Below are 25,484 nucleotides of genomic sequence, written 5' to 3' on the forward strand. Positions count from 1 at the left end.
GTTAAGACTGTGTACTGAAAATCTCTGGTTTCCAGTTTTATCCTGGAGTTTCTGTTTATAAATTAATGACTTTTAAAATTAAAAACTTTAAAAATTGAATGACTATCATCACTGATGGAATTTATTTTGCAATCTTATGGTTCTGGAAAGATTTACAGCATTTTTCCATTATCTGGATTGCGTACCATTGTTAATTTACCGGTTAGTATTTTGAAGTCTGAGCTAGTACAGTACAGAACTTCAGTTCAAGGCTTCTAATTGAATTCTGATTGCAGTACTGAAATCTGCAGATGAATAACGCTGCTTATAAAATGACAATTGTATTTTTTTGGGAGGGGAAGAATTTTCTAAGTGCCTTTAAGAAGTTGTACCTTTGCCCATCCAGGTTTCTTGTGACACAAGACTCTGAATAATGTAGTTGACTTAACTGTTTGTTGAAGCTTCCACATTTTTTGATACAAAAAGAAAATCCAGGAGATTATGGAGCAAGTGTAGGAAAGGGATAGAAAATTAGCCACTGCATGATCAAGGAGGATTTGGTTGTTTCAAACATTTGTAAGGATTATAACTTGGGCAAACAGGAATTCTGCAGATGCTGGAAATTCAAGTAACACACATCAAAATTGCTGGTGAACGCAGCAGGCCAGGCAGCATCTCTAGGAAGAGGTACAGTCGATGTTTCAGGCTGAGACCCTTCCTCAGGACGTCCTGATGAAGGGTCTCGGCCTGAAACGTCGACTGTACCTCTTCCTAGAGATGCTGCCTGGCCTGCTGCGTTCACCAGCAACTTTGATGTGTGTTGCTTATAACTTGGGCTGCAGTTTTATGAGGAAGAGGAAGATCTGGAGACAGACGTATCAGTCAACTCCATAACCACAAAATGGCCCCGCTGAAGGGTCTCAGCCCGAAACGTCGACTGTACTCTTTTCCATAGGTGCTGCTTGGCTTGCTGAGTTCCTCCAGCATTTTGTGTGTGTGTTGTTTTGGTCCTTTTAGAAAGATTTGATGAAACTAGATTCTTTATTTATAACATTGGTTTCTAGCCCTCCCTTTCATGATTGTTTCCATTTGTTCAGTAATGCCCTGCGCTCTGCCGAGGATGCAGGCTTCTTTTGCCGATTGGAGAGAAAGAAATACTCGGTCCAACAGCATCCTATCTCTGATTGAGCCTGGCTGAGGTTACTTATTCCTGTCAAGTAGAAGCCAGGATTCTCACTAAGATGCATGAGCAATCACTTCTACAGCAGCATACAGTGTGGGTGCTGGAGGTTTAAGGAAAATAGTGGAAGCCTTTTGTTACAGCTCCAAAGGCCTTTTTTTTTGTTCCTTTTATATTTTCCATTTCACTAAGCCTGTCATTCCTTGAAGTGAGTTACCCAGACATGGAGAAAATGAGCAGCTGGTGTCAGCACCGTTTAACTAGTGTCTGCTGAGATTGCCAAGGAAAATGAGTTTGCCTAAACGTAAGGAAACTGAGATTGTTTGGAAGTTTGTGGAAAGAACATGAAATAAGGCGAGTTCTTTATTTGCCCTTTTCCATTGTACTTACTGCAGTTTTGTGCATTTTTGAGAACAGGGCAGATTGAACTTATTGCTGTCTCAGGAACTGTAATTGCCCTTCACCCTGTAAAGCTACTGTTCTTTACTTCCATAGAGTAAAAGCGAGAGTAAGTTGCAGGACTATGAGGAAGGAATTAGGCAGATTGCACAAGTAGGAGTAAGCGTAGACTCAATGTACTGTGTGCTGTGTCTATGATTCTATTTTACAAAAAGGCCAAATTTGGAACACTGGTATTTTAGACTACGACATTGGAGCAGAATTGTAGTCGCAGGATAATGAGGAAGGAATTAGGCAGATTACACAACTAGGAACTGTCGACACGAATGGACTGTCTACTGTGTGCTATGTCTATCATTCTATTTGAGAAAAAGGCCTACTTTGGAACACTGTTAATTTGGACTATACGACGTAGGAGCAGAATTGGGCCATTTCTGCCGAATTAAACAAAAAATTACTTGTCATTTGAAACATTTTTGGTAGAACTTGTATATGCCCCCAGTTATTCTAGCTTAAAGCATCAGCATTCCCACCACCCACCATGCCAGCAACAGCAAAGCCCCAAAGAGAGACAGTGGTCTACAGTCCATCAAAAACTATTCATCCCAACAGTTCGACATCCCACTGTTCTCTCTCTCACCAACAAGTGAGAGAGATGTCACTCTTTCCACAGTGAGAGGGGGACAAAGAGCTGCTATTTTGATGTTACAGAATGTAGCGCTGCTTTTATTTCGAGTTTCCTCCAAACTCTCACTCACCATTGAGAGAGAGAGAGAGAGAAAGAAAGCACAATTACCGGAGTGCAGAGGCCTCTGACAGCCACACCTGCTGTCTTGATGTTCTGGGTTCCCGCAGTGCTTCAGTTTGTGACACTGGTGAGAAATTGGGTCCACAGGGCCGGGCAAGGCTGCATTCCGAAGCCACTGTCTTCCAAGCCACTCCTGGAGATATCAAAAACACGGCCGCTCGGCGAGCTTCAAGAACGGAAATACGCCGCTGTGAAGAACTGCGGTTTTAGTGCAGCTGTAGGTCACCGACTCTGACAGAACTCCAGCCACCTTGAAAGGGAAAAAGGAGGCATTGGAAGAAGAATAATTTTTAACTGTTCTGCTGATGGCTGGGAGAAGTCGCCCTCTGGTGCCATCCTTGGCTCAGTCCCCTTTCCCACAATTCTGTCCTGAAAGTATTGAAGGTTTGATTCTTTTTCAGGAATTTATATGCAGCGATTTCCAGATTATTTTTGTATGCATTTTTAAGCATTTCCTCTGATTCCCCTTGTATCATTTGGCTTAAAATTTTAAATGGTTTTCTGAGTTCTTATATCGTCCAATAATGGGAACAGATTCCTTCTGAAAGCCATCAATCCATGCTGTCTTGTACATAGTAAATGGTTGAAATGATTGTGATATGGGTCAGCCACGCAAACCCATATTGTTAATCATTTCTGGAAAACTGCCTGTCATATGACTGCCAGTTGGATTAATCAGCCTCAGTTTGGAGTCATAGGGAAGTACATCTTTGAAATGGGTCCCTTGGTCCATGACCAGCATTGGACATCTATTCATAGAAAACCTCCAGCACAGTACAGGCCTTTCGGCTCACAGAGTTGTGCGAACATGTCCCTACCTTAGAATTTACTAGGCTTATCTATAGCCCTCTATTTTACTAAGCTCCATGTACCTATTTAAAAGTCTCTTAAAAGACCCTCTCGCATCCACCTCCACCACCGTTGCTGGCAGCCCATTCCACGCACTCACCACTCTCTGAGTAAAAAACTTACCCCTGACATCTCCTCTGTATCTACTCCCCAGCACCTTAAACCTGTGTCTTCTTGTGGCAACCACTTCAGCCCTGGGAAAAAGCCTCTGACTATCCACACGATCTGTACCTCTCATCATCTTATACACCTCTATCAGGTCACCTCTCATCCTCCATCGCTCCAAGGAAAAAAGGCCGAGTTCACTCAACCTATTCTCATAAGGCATGCTTCCCAATCCAGGCAACATCCTTGTAAATCTCCTCTGCACCCTTTCTATGGCTTCCACATTCTTCCTGTAGTGAGGCGACCAGAACTAAGCACAGTACTCCAAGTGTGGTCTGACCAGAGTCCTATATATCTGCAACATTACCTCTCGGCTCCTAAATTCAATTCCACAATTGATGAAGGTCAATACACCATACGCCTTCGGTGTTGGGGGGGTTGTTGTCCGTCCTCACCTCAAACTTGGCCCCGTAGAGGTATTCACTCAGCTTATCCACCACTGTCTATTTCAATGCTAAAAATTCCAGATTGTGCGTGGGATAGTTTTTCTTGGAGGGTGACAGATTCTGGCTGACAAATATGACGGGCTTCTACCTGGAGCCCTGATCCTGATTCAGGATGCTCCGTAAACCCTCTAGGCTGGCATCTGTGTGCAGTACATATGGTAATTGGGGGGTCCGCAAACGCCAGCAGCGGCGCCTGGGTCAGCAGCTCCTTCAGCGACTGAAAGGCCTCCTCACATTTTGCATCCCCCCTCGGTCCAAAGGGCTCCGACAGGCTAAGATACTCTTTACGCTCCTTTCCTTTTGTCCTCCTCCCTTTCTTCCCCAAGGGATGGTAACTGCACAGAAGCTGATTCAACGAGTGACTCATTTATATGTAGCCTTTCACAAACCTCTGATAGTAACCACAGAACCTGAGGAATGAGCGCAGTGCGCTCACAGTCTGGGGTCTTGGCCAAGTGGTAACCACATCGATCTTAGCTGGTTCTCTAGCTACCCCATATCATGAGACTATGTGCCCAACATAGCTAACAGACATTTGGCAGAACTGGCACTTGTCCAGGGAAAGTTTTAACCCTTCAGCTTTCAGGTGGCCCAACACCTTCAGCAGCCTTGCTTCATATTCTTCCAAGGTGGATCCAAATACCATGAGGTCATCCAGATATACCAATACCTCAGGCAAGTTTATATCCCCCACCGTCTTCTACATGACCCGCTGAAAGGTTGCAAGAGCTCCCGAGATGCCCTGGACATCCTTTTGAACGGGAAAAATCCCAGGGTTCAGATAAATGCCGTTTTCTCTTTGTCGGCCTCACTCATGGGGATCTGGTAATATCCATTAAATTCCATTCTGAGCTGTTCATAACTTGGACAGTTCGCTAGTTGGGTTCCAAACCAAGTGGTAGGATATGCCTGCTGCTCCCTAGCAGTCTGCCTATCCATCCAAATGCTTGTTCATATGTACAGCATATGGCCGCACGTGGATCAGTCATTCGCAACCTAGGGAGCACGTGTAATCCTACAATGTTGGTAGTGTTGTGGGTATTGTAAAAGATTGTGGTAGGTTACAACAGGCATTAATATGATGCAGGCATGAGCTGAGACGTGGCAGATGGAGTTTAACCTGGAAAAGTGTGAAGTGATTCATTTTGGAATGTCGAATTTCCAAGGCAGAATACAGAATTCTTTGCAATGTGGGGCAGAGAGATTCTGACATACACATCCATAGATTCCTCAAAAGTTGTCATGGAAGTGGAAAAGGTGGTTAAGAAGGCATGTGGTGTTTTGGCCTTCATTGGTCAAGGGATTGGGTTCAAGAGCCACACAGTACTATTGCAGCTCTGTAAAACCCTGGTTAGACCATACTTGGAGTCTCCTCAGTATAGGAAGGATGTGGAAGCTTTATAGAGGGTAAGAGGAGATGTACCAGGCTGCTGTCTGGATTAGAGAGCATGGCATTTGAGGATAGGTTGAGCAAGCTAAGACTTTTCTCTTTGGGATGAAGGAGGATGAGAGGTGTACAAGATGAAAAGCTTTAATAGTGTGGACAGCAGTAATGGAGCATAACTTTAAGTTGATTCGAGGAAACTATAAGCAGGATGATGGAGGTAGTTTTTGTTCCCAAAAGAGTTGAGTGTGTGGAATGCGCTGCCAGAGATGGTGGTAGAGGCAGGTATATTGGGGGCATTTAAGAGATTCTTAGGCACAGGGATGAAACTAAAATGGAGAGTTATGTAGGAATAAATAAGTTAATGATAGGCGCAACATTGTATGTGAGCGAATGGGCCCATATAAAGTGCTGTTGCTCTATGTTCTATCTTCACCTATTTTGTACTCCCACAAGGCAATGACTCTAGAATCATTTGAGAAATAAATGAAGTTTTGTGAAGATCTGATTGGGTAGATGGGTTTGATAAAACCATTTACCTTATCTAATAGTATCCATGACTCACTGGAAAGGTTAGGTGAGCTGAGAGATTAGTGAGGCAAGGCCTACTTTCTCTGGAATAAAGGGAGTAAAAATGGGGTATGATTGAGCTACACACATCAAAGTTGCTGGTGAACGCAGCAGACCAGGCAGCATCTCTAGGGAGAGGTGCAGTCGACGTTTCGGGCTGAGACCCTTCGTCAGGACTAACTGAAGGAAGAGCTAGTAAGAGATTTGAGAGGGGGAGGGGGAGGGGGAGATCCAAAATGATAGGAGAAGACAGGAGGGGGAGGGATGGAGCCAAGAGCTGGACAGTTGATTGGCAAAACGGATATGAGAGGATCATGGGACAGGAGGCCCAGAGAGAAGGAAAAGGGGGAGGGGAGGAAAAAACCCAGAGGATGGGCAAGGGGTATAGTCAGAGGGACAGAGGGAGAAAAAGGAGAGAGAGAGAGAGAAAGAATGTGTGTATATAAATAAATAACCGATGGGGTACGAGGGGGAGGTGGGGCATTAGCGGAAGTCAGAGAAGTCAATGTTCATGCTATCAGGTTGGAGGCTACCCAGACGGAATATAAGGTGTTGTTCCTCCAACCTGAGTGTGGCTTCATCTTTACAGTAGAGGAGGCTGTGGATTGACATATCAGAATGGGAATGGGACGTGGAATTAAAATGTGTGGCCACTGGGAGATCCTGCTTTCTCTGGCGGACAGAGCGTAGGTGTTCAGCGAAACGATCTCCCAGTCTGAGTCGGGTCTCGCCAAAATATAGAAGGCCACATCGAGAGCACCGGACGCAGTATATCACCCCAGCCGACTCACAGGTGAAGTGTCGCCTCACCTGGAAGGACTGTCTCAGTAGCCTCCAACCTGATGGTGTGTTCCGTCTGGGTAGCCTCCAACCTGATGGCATGAACATTGACTTCTCAAACTTCCGCTAATGCCCCACCTCCCCCTTGTAACCCATCCGTTATTTATTTATATACACACATTCTTTCTCTTCTCTCTTTTTCTCCCTCTGTCCCTCTGACTATACCCCTTGCCCATCCTCTGGGTCCCCCCCACTTTTCCTTCTCCCTGGGCCTCCTGTCCCATGATCCTCTCATATCGCTTTTGTTAATCACCTGTCCAGCTCTTGGCTCCATCACCCCACCCCCCTGTCTTCTCCTATCATTTTGGATCTCCCCCTCCACCTCCCACTTTCAAATCTCTTACTAGTTCTTCCTTCAGTTAGTCCTGATAAAGGGTCTCGGCCCGAAATATCGACTGTACCTCTTCCTAGAGATGCTGCCTGGCCTGCTGCGTTCACCAGCAACGTTGATCTGTGTTGCTTGAATTTCCAGCAGCTGCAGAATTCCTCGTGTTTATGATTGAGCTACAGGTATATATAAAAAATTAGGGATATAGAGGTGTAGTCTGCAGGAAACTACCCTTTCAATAAAGCTACAGGACATAGTAATAATCATAGTAATAGTCATACTTTATTAATCCCGGGGGAAATTGGTTTTTGTTACAGTTGCACCATAAATAATAAATAGATTTTGGGTAATGGGGAAGAGATCTGGAGGGTGTCTGAATGGGTTAATTTTTACCCAGTGAGTGATCAGTAATAGAATACGCTACTGGAGAAAGTGGTGTAAGTAGAGTCACTGATGGTGTTGCCACCAAAAACAAAATAACATAACTAAAAGAACTGTGCCTAGAACACACGCACTCTTCTGATTCAAGTACTCATGCAGAAGGAGAACAGCATGGGCCCCTGTCACACACACTGTTTGGAACTCTGAACAGAAAAATGCTATTTTTGTACAGAATTGGCTCATCAGTTATGGGTATTGATCATTGTAAATTTTATCAGTTAGGTTAGACAACCTCACCTCCTCCGCTCTCACCCTGAACACCGGCGTGCCTCAAGACTGTGTGCTGAGCCCTCTTCTGTACTCCCTTTTCACCTATGACTGCGTTCCTGTACATGGTTCTAACTCCATAATCAAGCTTGCAGATGACACCACAGTGGTTGGCCTGATCAGAGGGGATGATGAGACGGCCTACAGGGACGAGATCCAGTACCTGGTCACGTGGTGTGCGATGACAACCTGCCTGGCCCTTAACACCCAGAAGACCAAGGAGATCATTGTGGACTTCAGGCATGTTAGGAGCCACACTCAAGTCCTCACCTACATCAACGGAGCTGTAGTGGAGCATGTATCAAGCTTCGGATTCCGTGGTGTCCACATTTCCAAGGATCTCACCTGGTCCCTGAACTCCTCCATCCTGATCAAAAAGGTGCAACAGCGCCTTTATTTCCTGCGGAGCATCAAGAAAGCTCACCTCTGTCCCAGGATACTGACGGACTTATACCGCTGTACCATTGAGAGCATACTCACCAACTGCATCTCAGTGCGGTATGGCAATTGTCCCGTACCGGACCGCAAAGCAGTCCAGCGTGAGTGAAAACTGCCCAGCGGATTATCAGCACCCAATTGCCCACCATTGAGAACATCTACCATAAACGCTGCCTGGGCAGGGCAAAAAGCATTATCAAAGATGCATCTCACCCTAACCATGGACTTTTTACTCTCCTCCCATCCAGTAGGCGCTACAGGAGCCTCCGCTCCCGCACCAGGTGGCGCAGGAAGAGCTTCTTCCCTGAGGCTGTGATCCGGCTGAACCTCACATCACAGCGCTAAGCAGTATTGCACCCATATTGTACTGTCTCAGTACTTTTATATTTGTGTGCTGTAGCACTTACTTTTTATAGTCATAGTCATACTTTATTGATCCTGGCGGTAATTGGTTTTCGTTACAGTTGCACCATAAACAATAAATAGTAATAGAACCATAAATTGTTAAATAGTAATATGTAAATTATGCCAATAAATTATGAAATAAGTCCAGGACCAGCCTATTGGCTCAGGGTGTCTGACCCTCCAAGGGAGGAGTTGTAAAGTTTGATGGCCACAGGTAGGAATGACTTCCTATGATGCTTTGTGCTGCATCTCGGTGGAATGAGTCTCTGGCTGAATGTACTCCTGTGCCCACCCAGTACATTATGTAGTGGATGGGAGACAATGACCAAGATGGCATGCAACTTGGACAGCATCCTCTTTTCAGACACCACCGTGAGAGAGTCCAGTTCCATCCCCACAACATCACTGGCCTTACGAATGAGTCTGTTGATTCTGTTGGTGTCTGCTACCCTCAGCCTGCTGCTCCAGCACACAACAGCAAACATGATAGCACTGGCCACCACAGACTCGTAGAACATCCTCAACATCGTCTGACAGATGTTAAAGGACCTCAGTCTCCTCAGGAAATAGAGACGGCTATGACCCTTCTTGTAGACAGCCTCAGTGTTCTTAGAGCAGTCTAGTTTATTGTCAATTCGTATCCCTAGGTATTTGTAATCCTCCACCATGTCCACACTGACCCCCTGGATGGAAACAGGGGTCACCGGTACCTTAGCTCTCCTCAGGTCTACCACCAGCTCCTTAGTCTTTTCCACATTAAGCTGTAGATAATTCTGCTCACACCATGTGACAAAGTTTCCTACCATAGACCTCATCTCCCTTGCTGATGCGTCCAACTATGGCAGAGTCATTCGAAAACTTCTGAAGATGACAAGACTCTGTACAGTAGTTGAAGTCTGAGGTGTAAATGGTGAAAGGGAGACAAGACGGTCCCCTGTGGAGCCCCAGTGCTGCTGATCACTCTGTCGGACACACAGTGTTGCAAGCACACGTACTGTGGTCTGCCAGTCAGGTAATCAAGAATCTATGATACCAGGGAAGCATCCACCTGCATCGCTGTCAGCTTCTCCCCCAGCAGAGCAGGGCGGATGGTGTTGAACGCACTGGAGAAATCAAAAAACATGACTCTCACAGTGCTCGCTGGCTTGTCCAGGTGGGCGTAGACATGGTTCAGCAGGTAGACGATGGCATCCTCAACTCCTAGTAGGGGCTGGTAGGCGAACTGGAGGGGATCTAAGTGTGGCCTGACCATAGGCCGGAGCAGCTCCAGAACAAGTCTCTCCAGGGTCTTCATGATGTGGGAGGTCAATGCCACCGGTCTGTAGTCATTGAGGCCGCTGGGGCGCGGCAACTTCGGCACAGGTACGAGGCAGGACGTCTTCCACGGTACAGGAACCCTCTGGAGCCTCAGGCTCAGGTTTAGTACATGGTGAAGTACTCCACATAGCTGAGGGGCACAGGCTTTGAGCACCCTGGTACTGACACCATCCGGTCCTGCAGCCTTGTTTGGGTTGAGAGGTTTCAGCTGTCTTCTCACCTGTTTAGCTGTGAAGCCCACCGTAGTGGTTTCGTGTGGGGAAGGGGTATAGTCATGAGAGCAGGGTGGGAGACTGTGAGGAGGGGTAGGAGGGGAGAGTGGAATATGTGTTGGTTGGGGGCCGACAACAGATGGCTTATGTGTGGGATGGGCAGGGGTCACAATGTCAAATCTGTTAAAGAACAGGTTAAGTTCGTTGGCCCTGTCCACACTGCCTTCAGCTCCTCTGTTGCTAGTTTGCTGAAACCCAGTGATGGTCCTCATCTCCCTCCTGACCTCTCTCATGTTGTTCTGCTGGAGTTTCCACTCAAGCTTCCTCCTGTACCTGTCTTTAGCCTCCCTGATCCTGGCTTTCAGCTCCCTCTGTATTGCTCTCAGCTCCTCCCTGTTTCCATCTCTAAACACCCTCTTTTTAGCGTTCAGGATGTCCTTTATTCACAGTTATTTAGTAAATAGCACTATTCTTTGCATTTCTGGTTAGATGCTAACTGGATTTCCTTGGCTTTGTATCTGTACTCCGCACAATGACAATAAAGTTTAAACTAATCTAATCTATATGTTTGAATTTCTTACTCACAAGATCAATCACTATCACAATAGAGTCAATTGAAACTTCAAGTGGACAGTCACTGATATTTTGAAGTTAGTAAAGGTAATTGAGCCTGAGTTGATGGTTTTGTTTCACATCCTTCGTTATTGTCATCTCGTCTGTCCTTGGCACCCGCTATTGCGTAAAGGATACTACGTTTTAGGAAGACCTGTCTGGAAAAGTCACTGCAGAGGCCTCACTCGTTTGGTTAGAGTACCACGGCTGCTGGCACCCCATCCTATCTTATCTGTAGCAGCAGAGGTGTCTCTGGTGGTCTCACTTCAAAGATCTTGCTTGACTGCTACTGGGCCAGGCTATCCTTGCCTTACCACAACATCCATACTAGCGTTTAGGAAGTATCTAGATGAGCACTTGAACTGCCAAGGTATAGAAGGCCAAGAGATGAAAGATGGAACTAATGCAGATGGGTACCCACTGACCAATAGAAGTTCAGTGGGCAGAATATCTTGCTTCCATGCCATTAGAGTCTCTGAATAAGTACTATACGACTGTAGAGAAGTGGAGAGAATCCAGAAGAGATTCACCCATCTGATTCTTGGGATGCAAAGGGTTGTCCTATCGCAAATGGCTCAGGAAAGTTCTTTGGAGTTTAGAAGTCTCTGTCATTCTGAGTCATATTTAAGACCCTGTAGGGACATGGCAGTGTAAAATGCTGAGGTGTTTCCAGAGTGGAAAAGTTTCAAAGGAGGGAATATAATTTCAAGACAATAAGGATGTATCGTTGACTCCCCAGTCATCAGCTTTATTGGTTAGCATTGACCCACCACAGCTGAAAATGGAACACACACAAACTGCCAGACAAACTCAGCAGGTCAGGCAGTTGCTCTGGAGGGAAATGAACAGTTGATGTTTCGGGCCAAGACCCTTCATCAATTGCACCCTTCAGAAATTAATCACATGCCACAGTATGGTGATGCAACTTATCAGTGCTTTATCAGAAGGCAACTTATCAGTGCTTTATCAGAAGCAGCTCCAAGACTTGCAAACGCAGGGATGAGAATACTTTGTCAACTTGCACGTCTCAGACATTAATCCTCACTCCCCACTCCTGAGCCAGAGACCTGCAAGCCCCCACCTGGCGGCATCTCAGAAGCCACTTCATGACATGACCTTCAATCATTTCTACAAAGATCCTTCAACTTTCCATGAGTAGTTAAGAGTGAATGAATGATGAGAAATGACAAAAAGACCACAGTTTATCGACTGAAGTCTTGTGTGATAAAATGCATCTCACAGCAAATGTAATTCAGGTTTTAAACTAATATTTTTCATGTTTTGAAATATGGAATGTTTGGATGACTAATTTGAATAGAATTATATAGACTTAAGATACTATAACCTGCAGCTATAGCTTGTTTGATCATCTTGTAGTTAAAACAGTGTCCTGGTAACTTGCAGAGGGAAAGAATTTACAGAATGTGCTGCTATCTCATCTGACAATTTTAGTTTGGATGCAACAACAAATTTACTAATTTTAATTTTTAAAAAACTTCTGGGAAAATTGAAATGAATCACTAACTGTAACCTCTTTCGGCCAAGTATTCCAGAGTCTGCTATCAACTTTTGAGAACTGAAGCTGATTTACCATTATGGCTGCTCAAGAGAACTGCTTACACTGAGCTGGAAGCTGAATGGTTTTTTAGACCGAACTCGCCTTGAACAATTTTGCAAGTTTTGCAATTCACTAACAGGGTTCTGTGACGGCACAGTGGAGGGATACATTGCCCATTTTCTTTCAATAATTGGTTATAGTCACAGACTGGGATATAGCAGTTAAAGAAATACAACCGTAGATATTCAAGTACCAGCTGGAGTTCAGCAGACATTTCGGAAATGCACTCAGCATTGACTTTTTACTGGCGTATTAATAAACACTTCTGAAATCTATAGAAAGTTCTCACTTTGGCTGGAAATCCCAGCTGTACCCAGCAGGTCATCTTGTTTTCACTTCTTGTGCATATTTAGTCTTGCCAGCGTTTATGACTTATTCTTTTTGATCTTCCTTTTAAATGTTACGGTGCAGATTTTGAAAAGGTTTATTTAAAAATATGGTCAGTGCTGTTTCTTTCACGGCCATCAGTTAACACATTGCATAATCTGGCACCAAGTCACGAAGAGGCGGGAAGCCAGAGATTTATTCAGTCGCCTGCATCATGTAATACTGCTTTTATATTGAAGTCTGGGTTTCTGTAGTGTGAGTGACCTATGACCTTGCTTTGAGGACTCGGTTCTGTTGCGGACTGAGCACGCATTGGGAAGCCTGTCAGTCTCCTTGCGCATGAGTCAAGGTGGCAACTTGGCCGAATCTTGCGACCTTGTGACATCATTGACCTACTGCAGAGAAAGCACAGTCAGCTCATCATAATCCTGGTTTCCATTGGGCTCACAAAGGAAAATTAAGGTCACTAAAGTTATGAAGTGTTTAGATCAGTAGCACGAGTGACTGCAGTCATTCGTTTAACAGGCGGGTGCTGTGTATGTGGAGTTTGTGTGTTCTCCCTGTGACCACGTGGGTTTCCTCCAGGTGCTCCCGTTCCAACCCAAATACAAGGGGTTTTTAAAAACGCAAACACGAGGAAATCTGCACCTGCTGGAAATTCAAGCAACGCACATCAAAGTTGCTAGCCAGGCAGCATCTCTAGGAAGAGGTACAGTCGACGTTTCAGGCCAAGACCCTTCGTCAGGACTAACTGAAAGAAGAGCTAGTAAGAGATTTGAAAGTGGGAGGGGGACCTCGTACCCCATCTGTTATTTATTTATATACACACATTCTTTTTTTCTCTCTCCTTTTTCTCCCTCTGTCCCTCTCACTATACCCCTTGCCCATCCTCTGGGTTTTCCCCCTCCCCCTTTCCTTTCTCCCTAGGCCGCCTGTCCCATGATCTTCTCATATCCATTTTGCCTATCACCTGTCCAGCTCTTGGCTTCATCCCTCCCCCTCCTGTCTTCTCCTTTCATTTTGGATCTCCCCCTCTCCCTCCCACTTTCAAATCTCTTACTAGCTCTTCCTTCAGTTAGTCCTGACGAAGGGTCTCGGCCCAAAACGTCGACTGTACCTCTTCCTAGAGATGCTGCCTGGCCTGCTGCGTTCACCAGCAACTTTGATGTGTGTTACAAGGGGTTTTGTGGGTTAATTGGCCACTGTAAATTGCCCCAAATGTGTAGGTGAATGAAAGAATCTAAAGAAAGTTGAAAAGAATGTTGGAGCAATTAAAAATGGGATTTATAATAGATTATTGAAAAATAAGGGTAGTGGGGTGGAGATACATCTCTACCAAAGGGAGGTGTAAGGTGCTCCTTCCCCCCGCTAGCCTGCAGGTCACCCTTGGGCAAGGTGTAGCACCTGCTTAGCCCCCCCCCCACCCGATCAGGGTCATAAAGCCATGGAAGCATGTGGTGGATGGTCGTATGAGCAGCTGGTGCATATCACTGACACCAGGCAGACGACTTCTGAAATGTATTGATAATGACTGGGGTCACCCGTCTTGTAAAGGCATTACCAGAAAAAGGCAATGGCAAACCACTTCTGTAGAAAAATTTGCCAAGAACAATCATGGTCATGGAAAGGCCATGATTGCCCACGGTCATGGCATGGCACGTAACGAACGAATCAGTGTAACAAAGATAGTTTACGATTGTTATGGACCTGAAGGGCCAATTGGCCTCTTTCTACGCATTATCTCTGTATAGTGAAGTCCACCAGCACCTGGAAACTTGTTGGTTGCATTTCCAGCAGTTTGCTCAGTACCGGTTCGTCTCTCCCTCCTAATTCCTCCTTTCTGCGATTTTATGTATCTCTGACAAAGACTGATGCCAAATACCTGTTTTGTTCATTCCTTGTATTTCATGATTAATTCCTCAGGTTTACTTCCCAGGGGGCCACTGCTTGTATTTTTTTTTGATATTTCTACCTTCAGGAACACTGCTCTGCATTGTGACATTTCATGGGGATTTACAGAGCACCCATGCTCAAAGTTCAGGCTTAATGAAAGGGGAGACTTGAGGAGAGAATTGGGGACGTGCCAGCAGCCAGAGAACTGGCCCTCAGTGAAATGTTGCTTGCAACAGAGCACGACTATTGAAAATGCAATAGTGCTTTAATATGGTCAAGTGCTTTTGAAAAAGAAACTGCCTCAGCACAGAAAGCATGTTTGCTGTAGCCATATAGACCTAGATTGAGGCTCTGAGTGCTTCTCTGCTACAGTTTGTTGGCCCTCCAAATGACTTCTGCTTTGTATAAAAATGTATGTTTCCAAGTGTGGGAACAGTAAGAGAAAAAGCCACAAATAGCCTTAATATAGCATCAAGGTTCACATCAGACCTGAAGTTCTGCCTCAGGGCACTAAGAAACTTTATGAATAGCATAGTCTACTCATGCGATTGTGATTACATTTTTCTTATTCTTTCTGCAATAAGAAACCTATTTGTCCATGCATCCTTCCCCTTAGCAGTATTCAACTTTTTTCACGTGAGCTTGTTTCCTTCTACTTGTCCACTTCCAGTAGTAGTTTCTCTTCCGGTCCTGCATACTATTTTGAAAGTTCTACAAAGATCTCTTCTCCTCATCCATGCAATAAGTCCATTTGCAGAAACACCTACCAGTGCAGATTATTAAGTCATGACACAGAGCTCCAAATGTTCTGCTCTTCCTCTGTGCTATTATTCTTGGGTAAGCAATGCCAGAGCAAAAGTGTGTTTTTTTTTCTTATCCAAATCATCAGTGAGACAGTGAAAAGTGTTGGCTTAAGCTGCAAGTTTGTAGACAGTATTCGCCCATAATATTGGAAAAGGAATGTTCAACATTGCTCCTGTAATGGTATCCAAGATATCTTCAAGGAGCAATGCCTGAAAAAGGAGGCATCCATCATGAACAACCCCATCACTCAGCTCGTGCCTTGTTCTCATTACTACCATCAGGAAGAAAGTACAGAAGCGTGAAGATACACATCATCGATTCAGGAACAGCTTCTTCCCCTCTGCCATCCAATTCCTGAATGGACTCTGAACCTATGAACATTACCTCACTACATTGTTACACTACTTATTTAACTATTTAATACGTACTTTAATTCATTTTTTTCTACTATTATGTATTGCATTGTACAGCTGCCGCAAAGATAACAAATTTTATTATATATGCTGGTAATGTTAAACCTGATTCTGACGTTCTGTTTGGATGTCTTAATTTGATAAAGGTGTTTTTAATTTTCTGTAGGTATCCTAAATTTGTTATATCTTTCTCAGTGATCTATAGTTTGTCCGCTTTGTTGAAGCATAGATTTCACAGAATTCCTAGTTTCCCTAAAATGTGATCATCTTCAGTAGTACCCTCATTCCAAGCTTCTCATAATCAAATATCCAGGTGGATGTATGAGCCCTCTGTGGTTATAATGTGAGCATACTTTGCCATTTTCATTCACGTCCATAAGGAATGGTGAAGACAGAAAACCCACGTGTACATGAGCACTGAGTTCTGTTCCTTTTCTTTTTCAGTTATGATGTTCTGTTTGCTGGTGGTCCCGAAGAGTTGCTGACCAAGTTCCAGCAGTTCAACCACAAGGTGGTCTTTAGTGCTGACGGATACATCTGGCCGGATAACAGGCTCGCAGACAAGTATCCCAGTGTCCGCAGTGGGAAGAGGTTCCTCGGTTCAGGAGGTAATGTCTAAAGTAAGAGAAGTTATTCTGATTTCAGAGAAAAAAAAACAAATTACGTATTTGACTTTAAACTGAAAAATCCAACAATTGGTAAGACTTTTGGTTAAGCACTACATACTGCTCTTGCAGATTTTTAGTGGTTATACTCACTCTGTTTCTTTGACTTGGGGTCCAAATTCATGGTAAGGATTTCATCTTATTGAGTTCTGTTGCTACCAAACTGAAAACAGCAACACTTCAGTGGTTAAAATATGCATAAAAAAGCATTATCACAATGAAGTTTTAGAATATGTTTTAGGTCAATCAGTAATGGATCAATGGTATCCAGCTTTGAGTTCCTTTTTTGTCACCTCATCCATCCACTACTTCCCGAGTACCGTTGACAGCTTGCATTTGTACTGTTTATTGATTGATTGATTAGTTGTCCGTCGTCTCTGACAATGATAGGGGACCTGTGTGGAAGAGTTTTTTAAAGTACAAAAGCTGTAGCACTAGGGCAGTTCCATTCTCTCAACCTTGGAAGTCTGGGCCCAGTAGTGCAAGTACATAGCACAAGCTGCTTGCAGTTAATGATCACGACTTCCTCTGTGCCTTGTCACGCCCTTCGCCCTCCATGAAAAGTGGTGCAGAGCTGCCTTCCTGGCCATTGGATCTCACTGTATATCTCATCTGCCCAGTCTTCCAGAGCTGATTTCACATGCGTGCCCCTGTCTCACCGGGGTATGAGGCCCGCTGGCTACTGGCACCTGATTCAGCCCGCCTGTCGAACTGGTTTACCGGGCTATGGCCTCTGCCGCATGCAATCAGCCTCTTGGAGCCACAGATGTATCAGCAAGTGGTCAGAATCTGGGTGTGAGTAGATGGGAATGAGGGAAGAATTAAATGGGTTTTGTGTTGATAGGTGCTTGGTAGTCACCATGAACAGTAAAAAAAGGCTTATTTCTATGCTTTGTGACTCTTAAAACAATGTTCTACGCATGTTCCTTCCTCCAACTCCACTCCCAAACAAATAACAAAACCTGGCACTGCGTATTTGAGTTTAATGTGGTTTCCTTGAGTGAGTGGGGGAAAGGAATTTAAGTACCTTTATTTGAATTTCTTTCCTTGCCGCTCTCCCCCAACAGAAGTGCTTAACTTTCCTATAATTACTGTGTAACACCTTCAATTTGAAGGTAATTTTGTAATTTTAAATTGAAAACTGAGCAGATAAACATTTATCATTTTCACAGAGGGAAGGTTTGAGTGGGGTGTGTAACATACTGCCCTCCTGCTTTAAAAAAATAGCTGAAGTTAGGTTTTCCTAAACCCCAATGCATTTAGCCTGATGAGCCTTGTTTTTTTCAATCTTGTAGGATGTTAATCCAGGAAAACATGTGGTATTGCACTTAAATGTAAGAGTGAAGTTGTGCAATATATGGCAAGACCCTAAGGTGCATTGATGAATAACAGGATCTTGGGATCCCTGTCAATAGCCCCCTGAAAATGGCCACACGGGTAGAAGGGGTGGGAAAGAAAATGTACGGCATAGTCGTCTTCTTTGGTTGAGATAGAGTATAAGAGTCAGGAAGTCATGATGCGACTGTATAAAGCTTTGTTTAGTCACGAACAAAAGAAAATCTGCAGATGCTGGAAATCCGAGCAACACACACAAAATGCTGGAGGAACTCAGCAGGCCAGGCAGCATCTATGGGAAAAAAAAAACACAGCCGACGTTTTAGACGGAAACCCTTCGGCAGGACTGGAGATAAAAAGCTGAGGAGTAGATTTGAAAGTAGATGTCCATAGATGCTACCTGGCCTGCTGAGTTCCTCCAGCATTTTGTGTATGTATTGCTAAAGCTCTGTTTAAGTTGCATTTGGAACATTGTTTGTGATTCTAGTTGCCCCATAACAGGAAAGAGCTGGAAGATGTAGAAGATCTTTATCAGGATGCTGCCTGGATTAGGAAGCATTAGCTAAGAAGAGGTTGGACAAATTTGGATTGTTTACTCAGAAGCATCAGAGGCTGAGAGGTGACCTGGCAGGTGTATATAAAATGGTGATGGCCACAGATAAAGTAGTTAGTCTTATTCCATTGTGGTAGTATCAAAAACCATGATTGCCTACATCATACAACACAGCACATAATGATGATGTCATACAACACGGCACATAATGATGATGAAACACGAAGTATCTGCACGTTTGAGCAGCCTGTTTTGTGCTACAAATTAAATCTGGTTTTCTCAGCAGGACTTAGAATTTCTACAGTTTTAACTGATTTTTTTTGTAGCAGTTTTGGGAATGTAATATCTCAAGTAACTAATTGGACAACTTACAATTTCATAGAATTTTCAACATGGAAACACACCAAATGTTCAAAGTGCAAAGTAAATTTGCAGAAGGAAACTAAGAATGTCATTAGTAAGAAAAAGATGAATTATGAAAAGAAGCTGGTGACTAATATCAAAGAAGATACTAAAAGCTTTTTTAAGTATAAAAAAGGTAAAAGAGAGTTGAGAGTAGATATGGGACCAATAGAAAATGACGCTGGAGATATTGTAATAAGAGCTGCAGGGATGGCAGAGGAACTGAATGTGTATTTTGCATCAGTCTTCGCAGTAGAAGGCATCTGCAGTATACTGGACATTCAAGAGTGTCGGGGAAATTAAACAGGTGCAGTGAAACCTACAACTGAGAAGATGCTCAGGAAGCTTAATGGTCTGAGGGTAGATAAATCTCCTGGACCTGATGGAATGCACCCTCGGGTTCTGAAGGGAGTAGCTGGAGAGAATGCGGAGGCATTAACAATGATCTTTCAAGAATCGATAGAGGCAGCAGAAAGGAAACTATAGACCTGTTAGCCTGACATCAGTGATTGGGAAGTTGTTGGAGTCTATTGTTAGGGATGAGATTATGGAATACCTGGAGGCACATGACAAGATAGGCCAAAGCCAGCATGGTTTTCTGAAAAGAAAATCCTGCCTGACTAACCTACTGCAATTTTTTGAGGAAGTTACAAGCAGGGTAGACAAAGGAGATGTAGTAGATGTGTGTACTTGGATTTTCAGAAGGTTTTTGACAAGGTGCCATACATGAGGCTGCTTAGCAAGAGGAGATCCAGTGGAATTACCGGGGAGTTACTAGCAGGGGTGGAGCATTGGCTGATCGGCAAAGAACAGAGTGGGAATAAATGGATCTTATTTTGGCTGGCTGCCTGTTACCAGTGGAATTCCACAGGGGCGGTGTTGGAACCACTGCTTTTTACGATGTATGTCAATGATTTGGACTATTAATGGATTAATGGATTTGTGGCTAAATTTGCCAATGATACAAAGATAGGTGGAGGAGCAGGTAGTGTTGAGGAAACAGAGAGCCTGCAGAGAGATTTAGATAGTTTAGGGGAATGGGCAAAGAAGTGGCAAATTAAATACAATGTTAGAAAGTGTGTGGTCATGCACTTTGGTGGAAGAAATAAACAGGCAGACTATTATTTAGATGGGGAAAGAATTCAACTTGCAGGGATGCAAAGAGACTTGGGAATCCTTGTGCAAGATACCCTAAAGGTTAACTTCCAGGTTGAGTTGGTGGTGAAGAAGGCGAATGCATTGTTGGCATTTATTTCTAGAGACATAGAATCTAAGAGCAGGGATGTGATGTTGAGGCTCTATAAGGAACTCGTGAGACCACACTTGGAATATTGTGTACAGATGTGGGCTCCTTATTTTAGAAAGGATATACTGGCATTGGAGAAGGTTCAGAGAAGATTCACGAGAATGATTCCTGGAATGAAAAGATTACCGTATGAGGAACGTCTGGCAGCTCTTGTATTCCCTGCAGTTCAGGAAGATGAGGGGGGGGGGGGATCGCATAGAAACATTCAGAATGTTAAAAGGCCTGAACAGATTAGATATGGCAAAGTTATTTCCCATGGTAGGGAATTCTAGGACAAGAGGGCACGACTTCAGGATTGAAGGATGTCCATTTAGAACAGAGTGCAGAGAAATTACTTTAGTCAGAGGGTGGTAGATCTGTGGAATTTGTTGCCACGAGCAGCTGTGGAGACCAAGTCTTTGGGTGCATTTAAGGCAGAGATAGATAGATTTTTGATTAGCTGGAGCATCAAAGGGTATGATTATGAAGACACGTAGTCCTCTTTTATTGTCATTTAGTGATGCATGCATTAAGAAATGATACATTATTTCCTCCAGTGTGATGTCACAAAACACAGGACAAACCAAGCCTAAAAAAACTGACAAAACCACATAATTATAACTCATAGTTACAAACAGTGTAATAACAATACCATAACTTGATGAAGAAGTCCGTGAGCACAGTAAAGTTCAAAGTCTTTCAAATATCCCACATCTCACGCAGACGGGAGAAGGAAGAAAAACTCTCCCTGCCATGCCGACCATAATCCAACCCTGAGTCATCCGAAAACTTCGAGCTCTGATCAGCTCTCCGACACCGAGTACTGAGCGCCATCTCTGTCCGAACGATTCGACCTCCTTCTCGGTTGCCAAAAGCAGGCAAGGCCGGGGATTTTGAGGCCTACCCTCCGAAAGATTCCTGACCACGCAGTAACGAGAGCAGCGAATGGGCGTTTCAGAAATTTCTCAAGATGTCCTCTGTGCTTTCACGTCCATTCTCCATCAAATCAGAATTGTCCATGGCCCCTATTTAACAGATACGATATCATTTTTCACCAAAGGGCTGCGCATGTGCAGATGTGCCGCCATCTTCTCCTCCCCTTTTGGGTATGGGGAGAAGGCAGAGGAGTGGGGATGACTGGAAGAATTGGATCAGCCCATGATTGAATGATGGAGCAGACTCAATGGGCCGAATGGCCTACTTCTGCTCCTATATCGTATGGTCTTATGGTCTAAATTCATTATCAAAGTTATATATGTCACCATACACCACCCTAAGATTCATTTTCTTACCGGCATTCACAGTAATAAAAAGGAAAAAGAATAGAATGAATGAAAAACTGCACACGACAGAGATGGACAAACGGCCAATGTGCAAAAGACAGCAAACTGTAAATACAAAAAGAAAGGAAAAATAATAATAATAACTAAGAAGTAAACATCGATAACACAAGTTGTAGAGCCTACAAAAGTGATTCTGTACATTGTGGAATTAGATCAGTGTTGCAATGATTGAAGTTATTCCCTCTGGTGCAAGACCCTGATGTTTGAGGGGTAATAACTGTTCCTGTATCTGGTGCTGTGGGACTTGAGGCTCTTGTATCTCCTTCCTGATGGCAGCAGCAAGAAGAGACCATGGTCTGATGGTGGGGATCGTTGATGTTGGGTGCTGCTCCCTGCAACAGCACTCCTTGTAAATGTGGTCAGTAGCGTGGAGAGCTTTACTTGAAATGAACTGGAAGCTGTATCTCTTCCATATCTCGCACGCGTGCTCTTACCCCATCCTCCTGCCATGCTACCAGGGTTAGAGTTCCTCTTGTCCTCACCTACCACCCCACCAGCCTCCGCATCCAGCACATAATTCTCTGAAATTTCCGCCACCTCCAATGGGGTCCCACCACCAAGCACATCTTTCCCTCCCTCCCACTTAGTACTTTCCGCGGGGATCGCTCCCTGCGTGACTCCCTTGTCCATTCGTCCCTCCCCACTGATTTCCCTTCTGGCACTTATCCTTGCAAGTAGAACAAGTGCTACACCTGCCCCTACACCTCCTCCCTCACTACCATCCAGGGCCCCAAATTGTCCTTCCAGGTGAGGCGACACTTCAACTGTGAGTCTGTTGGAGTCATATACTGTGTTTGGTGCTCCCAGTGTGGCCTCTTATATATTGGTGAGACCCAACGTAGATTGGGAGACCGCTTTGCCAAGCATCTACACTCCAACCACCAGAACAAGCGGGATCTCCTAGTGGCCATCCATTTTAATTCCACTTCCCATTCCCATTCCAATATGTCCACCCATGACCTCCTCCACTGTTGGGATAAGACCACACTTAGGTTTTGGAGGAACAACACCTTATATTCAGTTTGGGTAGCCTCCAACCTGATGCCATGAACATCAATTTCTCAAACTTGTGGTAATGCCAACCCCCCCCTTCACTATTTCCCATACCCTTTTCCCTCTCTCATCTCATCTTCTTGCCCACCCATCGCTTCCCTCTGGTGCACCTCCCCCCTCCCCTTTTCTTTCTTCCATGACCTTCTGTCTCTTTCACCAATCAACTTCCTAGCCCTTTGCTTTATCCCTCCCCCTCCAATTTTCTCATCCCCCTCTCCCCCGCCACCTTTCAAATCGACTCCTTAGCTTTTTTTCTCCAGTCCTGCCGAAGGGTTTCAGCCTGAAACGTCGAGTGTACTTTTATTTCCATAGATGCTGCCTGGCCTGCTGAGTTCCTCTAGCATTTTGTGTGTGTTGCTCGGATTTCCAGCATCTGCAGATTTTCTCTTGTTTGGGGGCTGTATCCACTGGTTTTTGTTTTTTGTTTTGTCTGATCCAAGGCATTGGTGTTTCCATAAAACCAGTCAGTATACTCTCCACCTCACTTCCATAGAAGTCTGTCGAAGTTTCAGATGACATGCCAAATCTGCGCAAACTTCTATGAAAGCGGAGGCACTGCTTTATCTTTGTAATGGCTGTTACATGCTGGATCCAGGACAGATCCTCTGAAATGATAGAAAGTTAAAGTACCTGACTCTCTCCACTTGTGATCCCCTAATGAGGACTGCCTCATCGATCTCTGGTTTCCTGCTTCTGCGGTCAATAATGAGTTCTTTGGTTTTGCTGACATTGAGTGAGAGTGTGACTCAGCCAGATTTTCAACCTCCCTCCTATATGTGGAATTGTCACCACCTTTAATTCGGCTCTCAACAATGGTGTCCTCAGCAAATTTAAATATGGCATTGGAGCTATACTTGGCCTCACAGTCATGAGTGTGAAGTGTGTCGAGCAGGGGGCTAATCAGACAGCCTTGGCGGTGCACCTATGCTGATGGAGATTGTGGAGGAGATGTCGTTCCCAATCCAAACTGACTGGGGTCTGCAAATGAGGAAATCAAGGATCCAGTTGCACAAGGATGTATTGAGACCTAGATCTTGGAGCTTGTAGTATTGAATGCAGAGCTGCATTCAATAAAGGGCATCCTGATGTATGCATTTTCACTGTTTTGATGTTCCAGAGCTGAGTGGACAGCCAGTGAAATAGCACCTGATGTTGACCTGTTGTGACAGTAGGCAAATTGGAGTGGATCCAAACTGCTCCTCAGACAGGAGGTGATATGCTTCATCACCAACCTCTCAAAGCAATTCCTAACAGTGGATGTAGGTGTTTCTGGATAATGATCATTGAGACAGGTTACCACTTTGTTCTTGGGTACTGGAATAACTGAAGGCAGCTTGATGTACCTCAGACTGCCGAAACGAGAAGTTAAAGATATCAGTGAACATACGAGCCAGTTGAATACCTCAAGCTTTCAGTACTCAGCCAGGTACCCTGTCTAGGCCAGATGCTTTCTGTGGGTTCACCTTCCTGAAAGATGCTCTCTCATTGGCCTCAGAGACTGAAATCATAGCGTCTTCGGGGGATGTGGCAGTTCGTGAAGGTACCTCTTAAATTCTGTCCATCAAAGCAAGCATAAAACACATTGAGCTCTTTTGGGGCTGAACCTTGTTGTTACATATCTCACTCGATTTCACTTTGCAGGAGGTGATTGCAGATATTAAGAAAGAGGATGTGCTGGAGCTTTTGGAAAGCATCAAGTTGGATAAGTCGCCGGGGCCGGATGGGATGTACCCCAGGCTACTGTGGGAAGCGAGGGAGGAGATTGCTGAGCCTCTGGCGATGATCTTTGCATCATCAATGAGGTCGGGGGAGGTTCCGGAGGATTGGAGGTTTGCGGATGTTGTTCCCTTATTCAAGAAAGGGAGTAGGTATAGCCCAGGAAATTATAGACCATAGAAAGGGTGCAGGGGAGATTTACAAGGATGTTGCCTGGATTGGGGAGCATATCTTATAAGAATAGGTTAAGTGAACTCGGCCTTTTCTCCTTGGAGCGACAGAGGATGAGAGGAGACCTGATGGAGCTATACAAGATGATGAGAGGCATTGATTGTGTGGATAGTCAGAGACTTTTTCCCAGGGCTGAAATGGCTAGCATGAGAGGGCACAGTTTTAAGGTGCTTGGAAGCAGGTACAGAGGAGATGTCAGGGGTAGGTTTTTTACGCAGAGAGTGATGAGTGTGTGGAATGGGCTGCCAGCGGCAGTGGTGGAGGCGGAAACGATACGGTCTTTTAAGAGACTCCTGGATGGATACATGGAGCTTAGAAAAATAGAGGGCTATGGGTAGTTCTAAGGTAAGGACATGTTCGGCACAGCTTTGTGGGCTGAAGGGCCTGTATTGTGCTGTAGGTTTTCTATGTTTCTAAACCCTGCCACAGCTGTTGAGCATCCTTCAGTGATTCAAGTTTGGCCTGGAATTGCCACTTCGCACGCGAGATGGCTTTCCAGAGGATGTACTTTGACCTCTTGTATTTTACTTGGTCGCCAGATTTGAGCGCCACTGATCTGGCCCTCAGCAGATTGCAGATCTCTTAGTTCATCCAGGACTTCTGGTTGGGCAAGACTCTGAATGATTTTGTCGAGACGCTCATTTACGAGCATATTTGTTTATGTCCTCTAAGTCCTTGAACATGGCACAGTCCACCAACTTGAAGTGAATCCGCAGTTACTCTTCTAACCCCGCAACTTCCTCTTTATTGTTCTTACCTCTATAGCCTTGCTCTTTAACCTCTGCCTGTATGCAAGTAGGAGGACAGCCAGATGATCAGATTTCCCGAAATACGGTCTAGGGATCGAACGGTAGGCATTCCTAGTCATAGTATAACAGTGGTCAAATGTTTTGGTATCACTGGTGCTGCAGGTGATATGTTGATGATAATTGAGCAGGATTTCTTCAAACAAGCCTGATTGAAGTCCCTAAGAATGATTTGAAAGGCGTTGGGTAGTGTGTTTCATGTTTGTTAATCATGGCACTCAATGCACTGAGTGCTTGCTTAACATTGGTCTTTGGCATTATGTAAACTGCGGTCAGGGTAATGGGTGCGAGCTCCCTTGGTTAGTTGAATGGATGACACTTAGTCATGGGGTATTCCAGGTCAAGGGAGCAAGAGTGTGACAAAACTGCTACATCTGGGTATCATGCAGAGTTTATCATG

At 44.6% G+C, this 25,484-nt stretch overlaps 1 protein-coding gene across 3 annotated transcripts in view; it reads left to right on the forward strand.

Annotated features, from left to right (window-relative positions):
• plod2 (procollagen-lysine, 2-oxoglutarate 5-dioxygenase 2) overlaps positions 1–25,484 on the forward strand; it is a 228,934-nt gene that overhangs the window by 102,539 nt on the left and 100,911 nt on the right. For all 3 annotated transcript variants that reach the window (XM_063045397.1, XM_063045398.1, XM_063045401.1), the window contains exon 4: positions 16,140–16,303. In XM_063045397.1, coding sequence (XP_062901467.1) covers positions 16,140–16,303 — 164 coding nt within the window. The remainder of the gene's footprint in view (positions 1–16,139; positions 16,304–25,484) is intronic.

Source organism: Mobula hypostoma, chromosome 4 (genome assembly GCF_963921235.1).
Source record: "Mobula hypostoma chromosome 4, sMobHyp1.1, whole genome shotgun sequence".
Taxonomy (NCBI): domain Eukaryota; kingdom Metazoa; phylum Chordata; class Chondrichthyes; order Myliobatiformes; family Myliobatidae; genus Mobula; species Mobula hypostoma.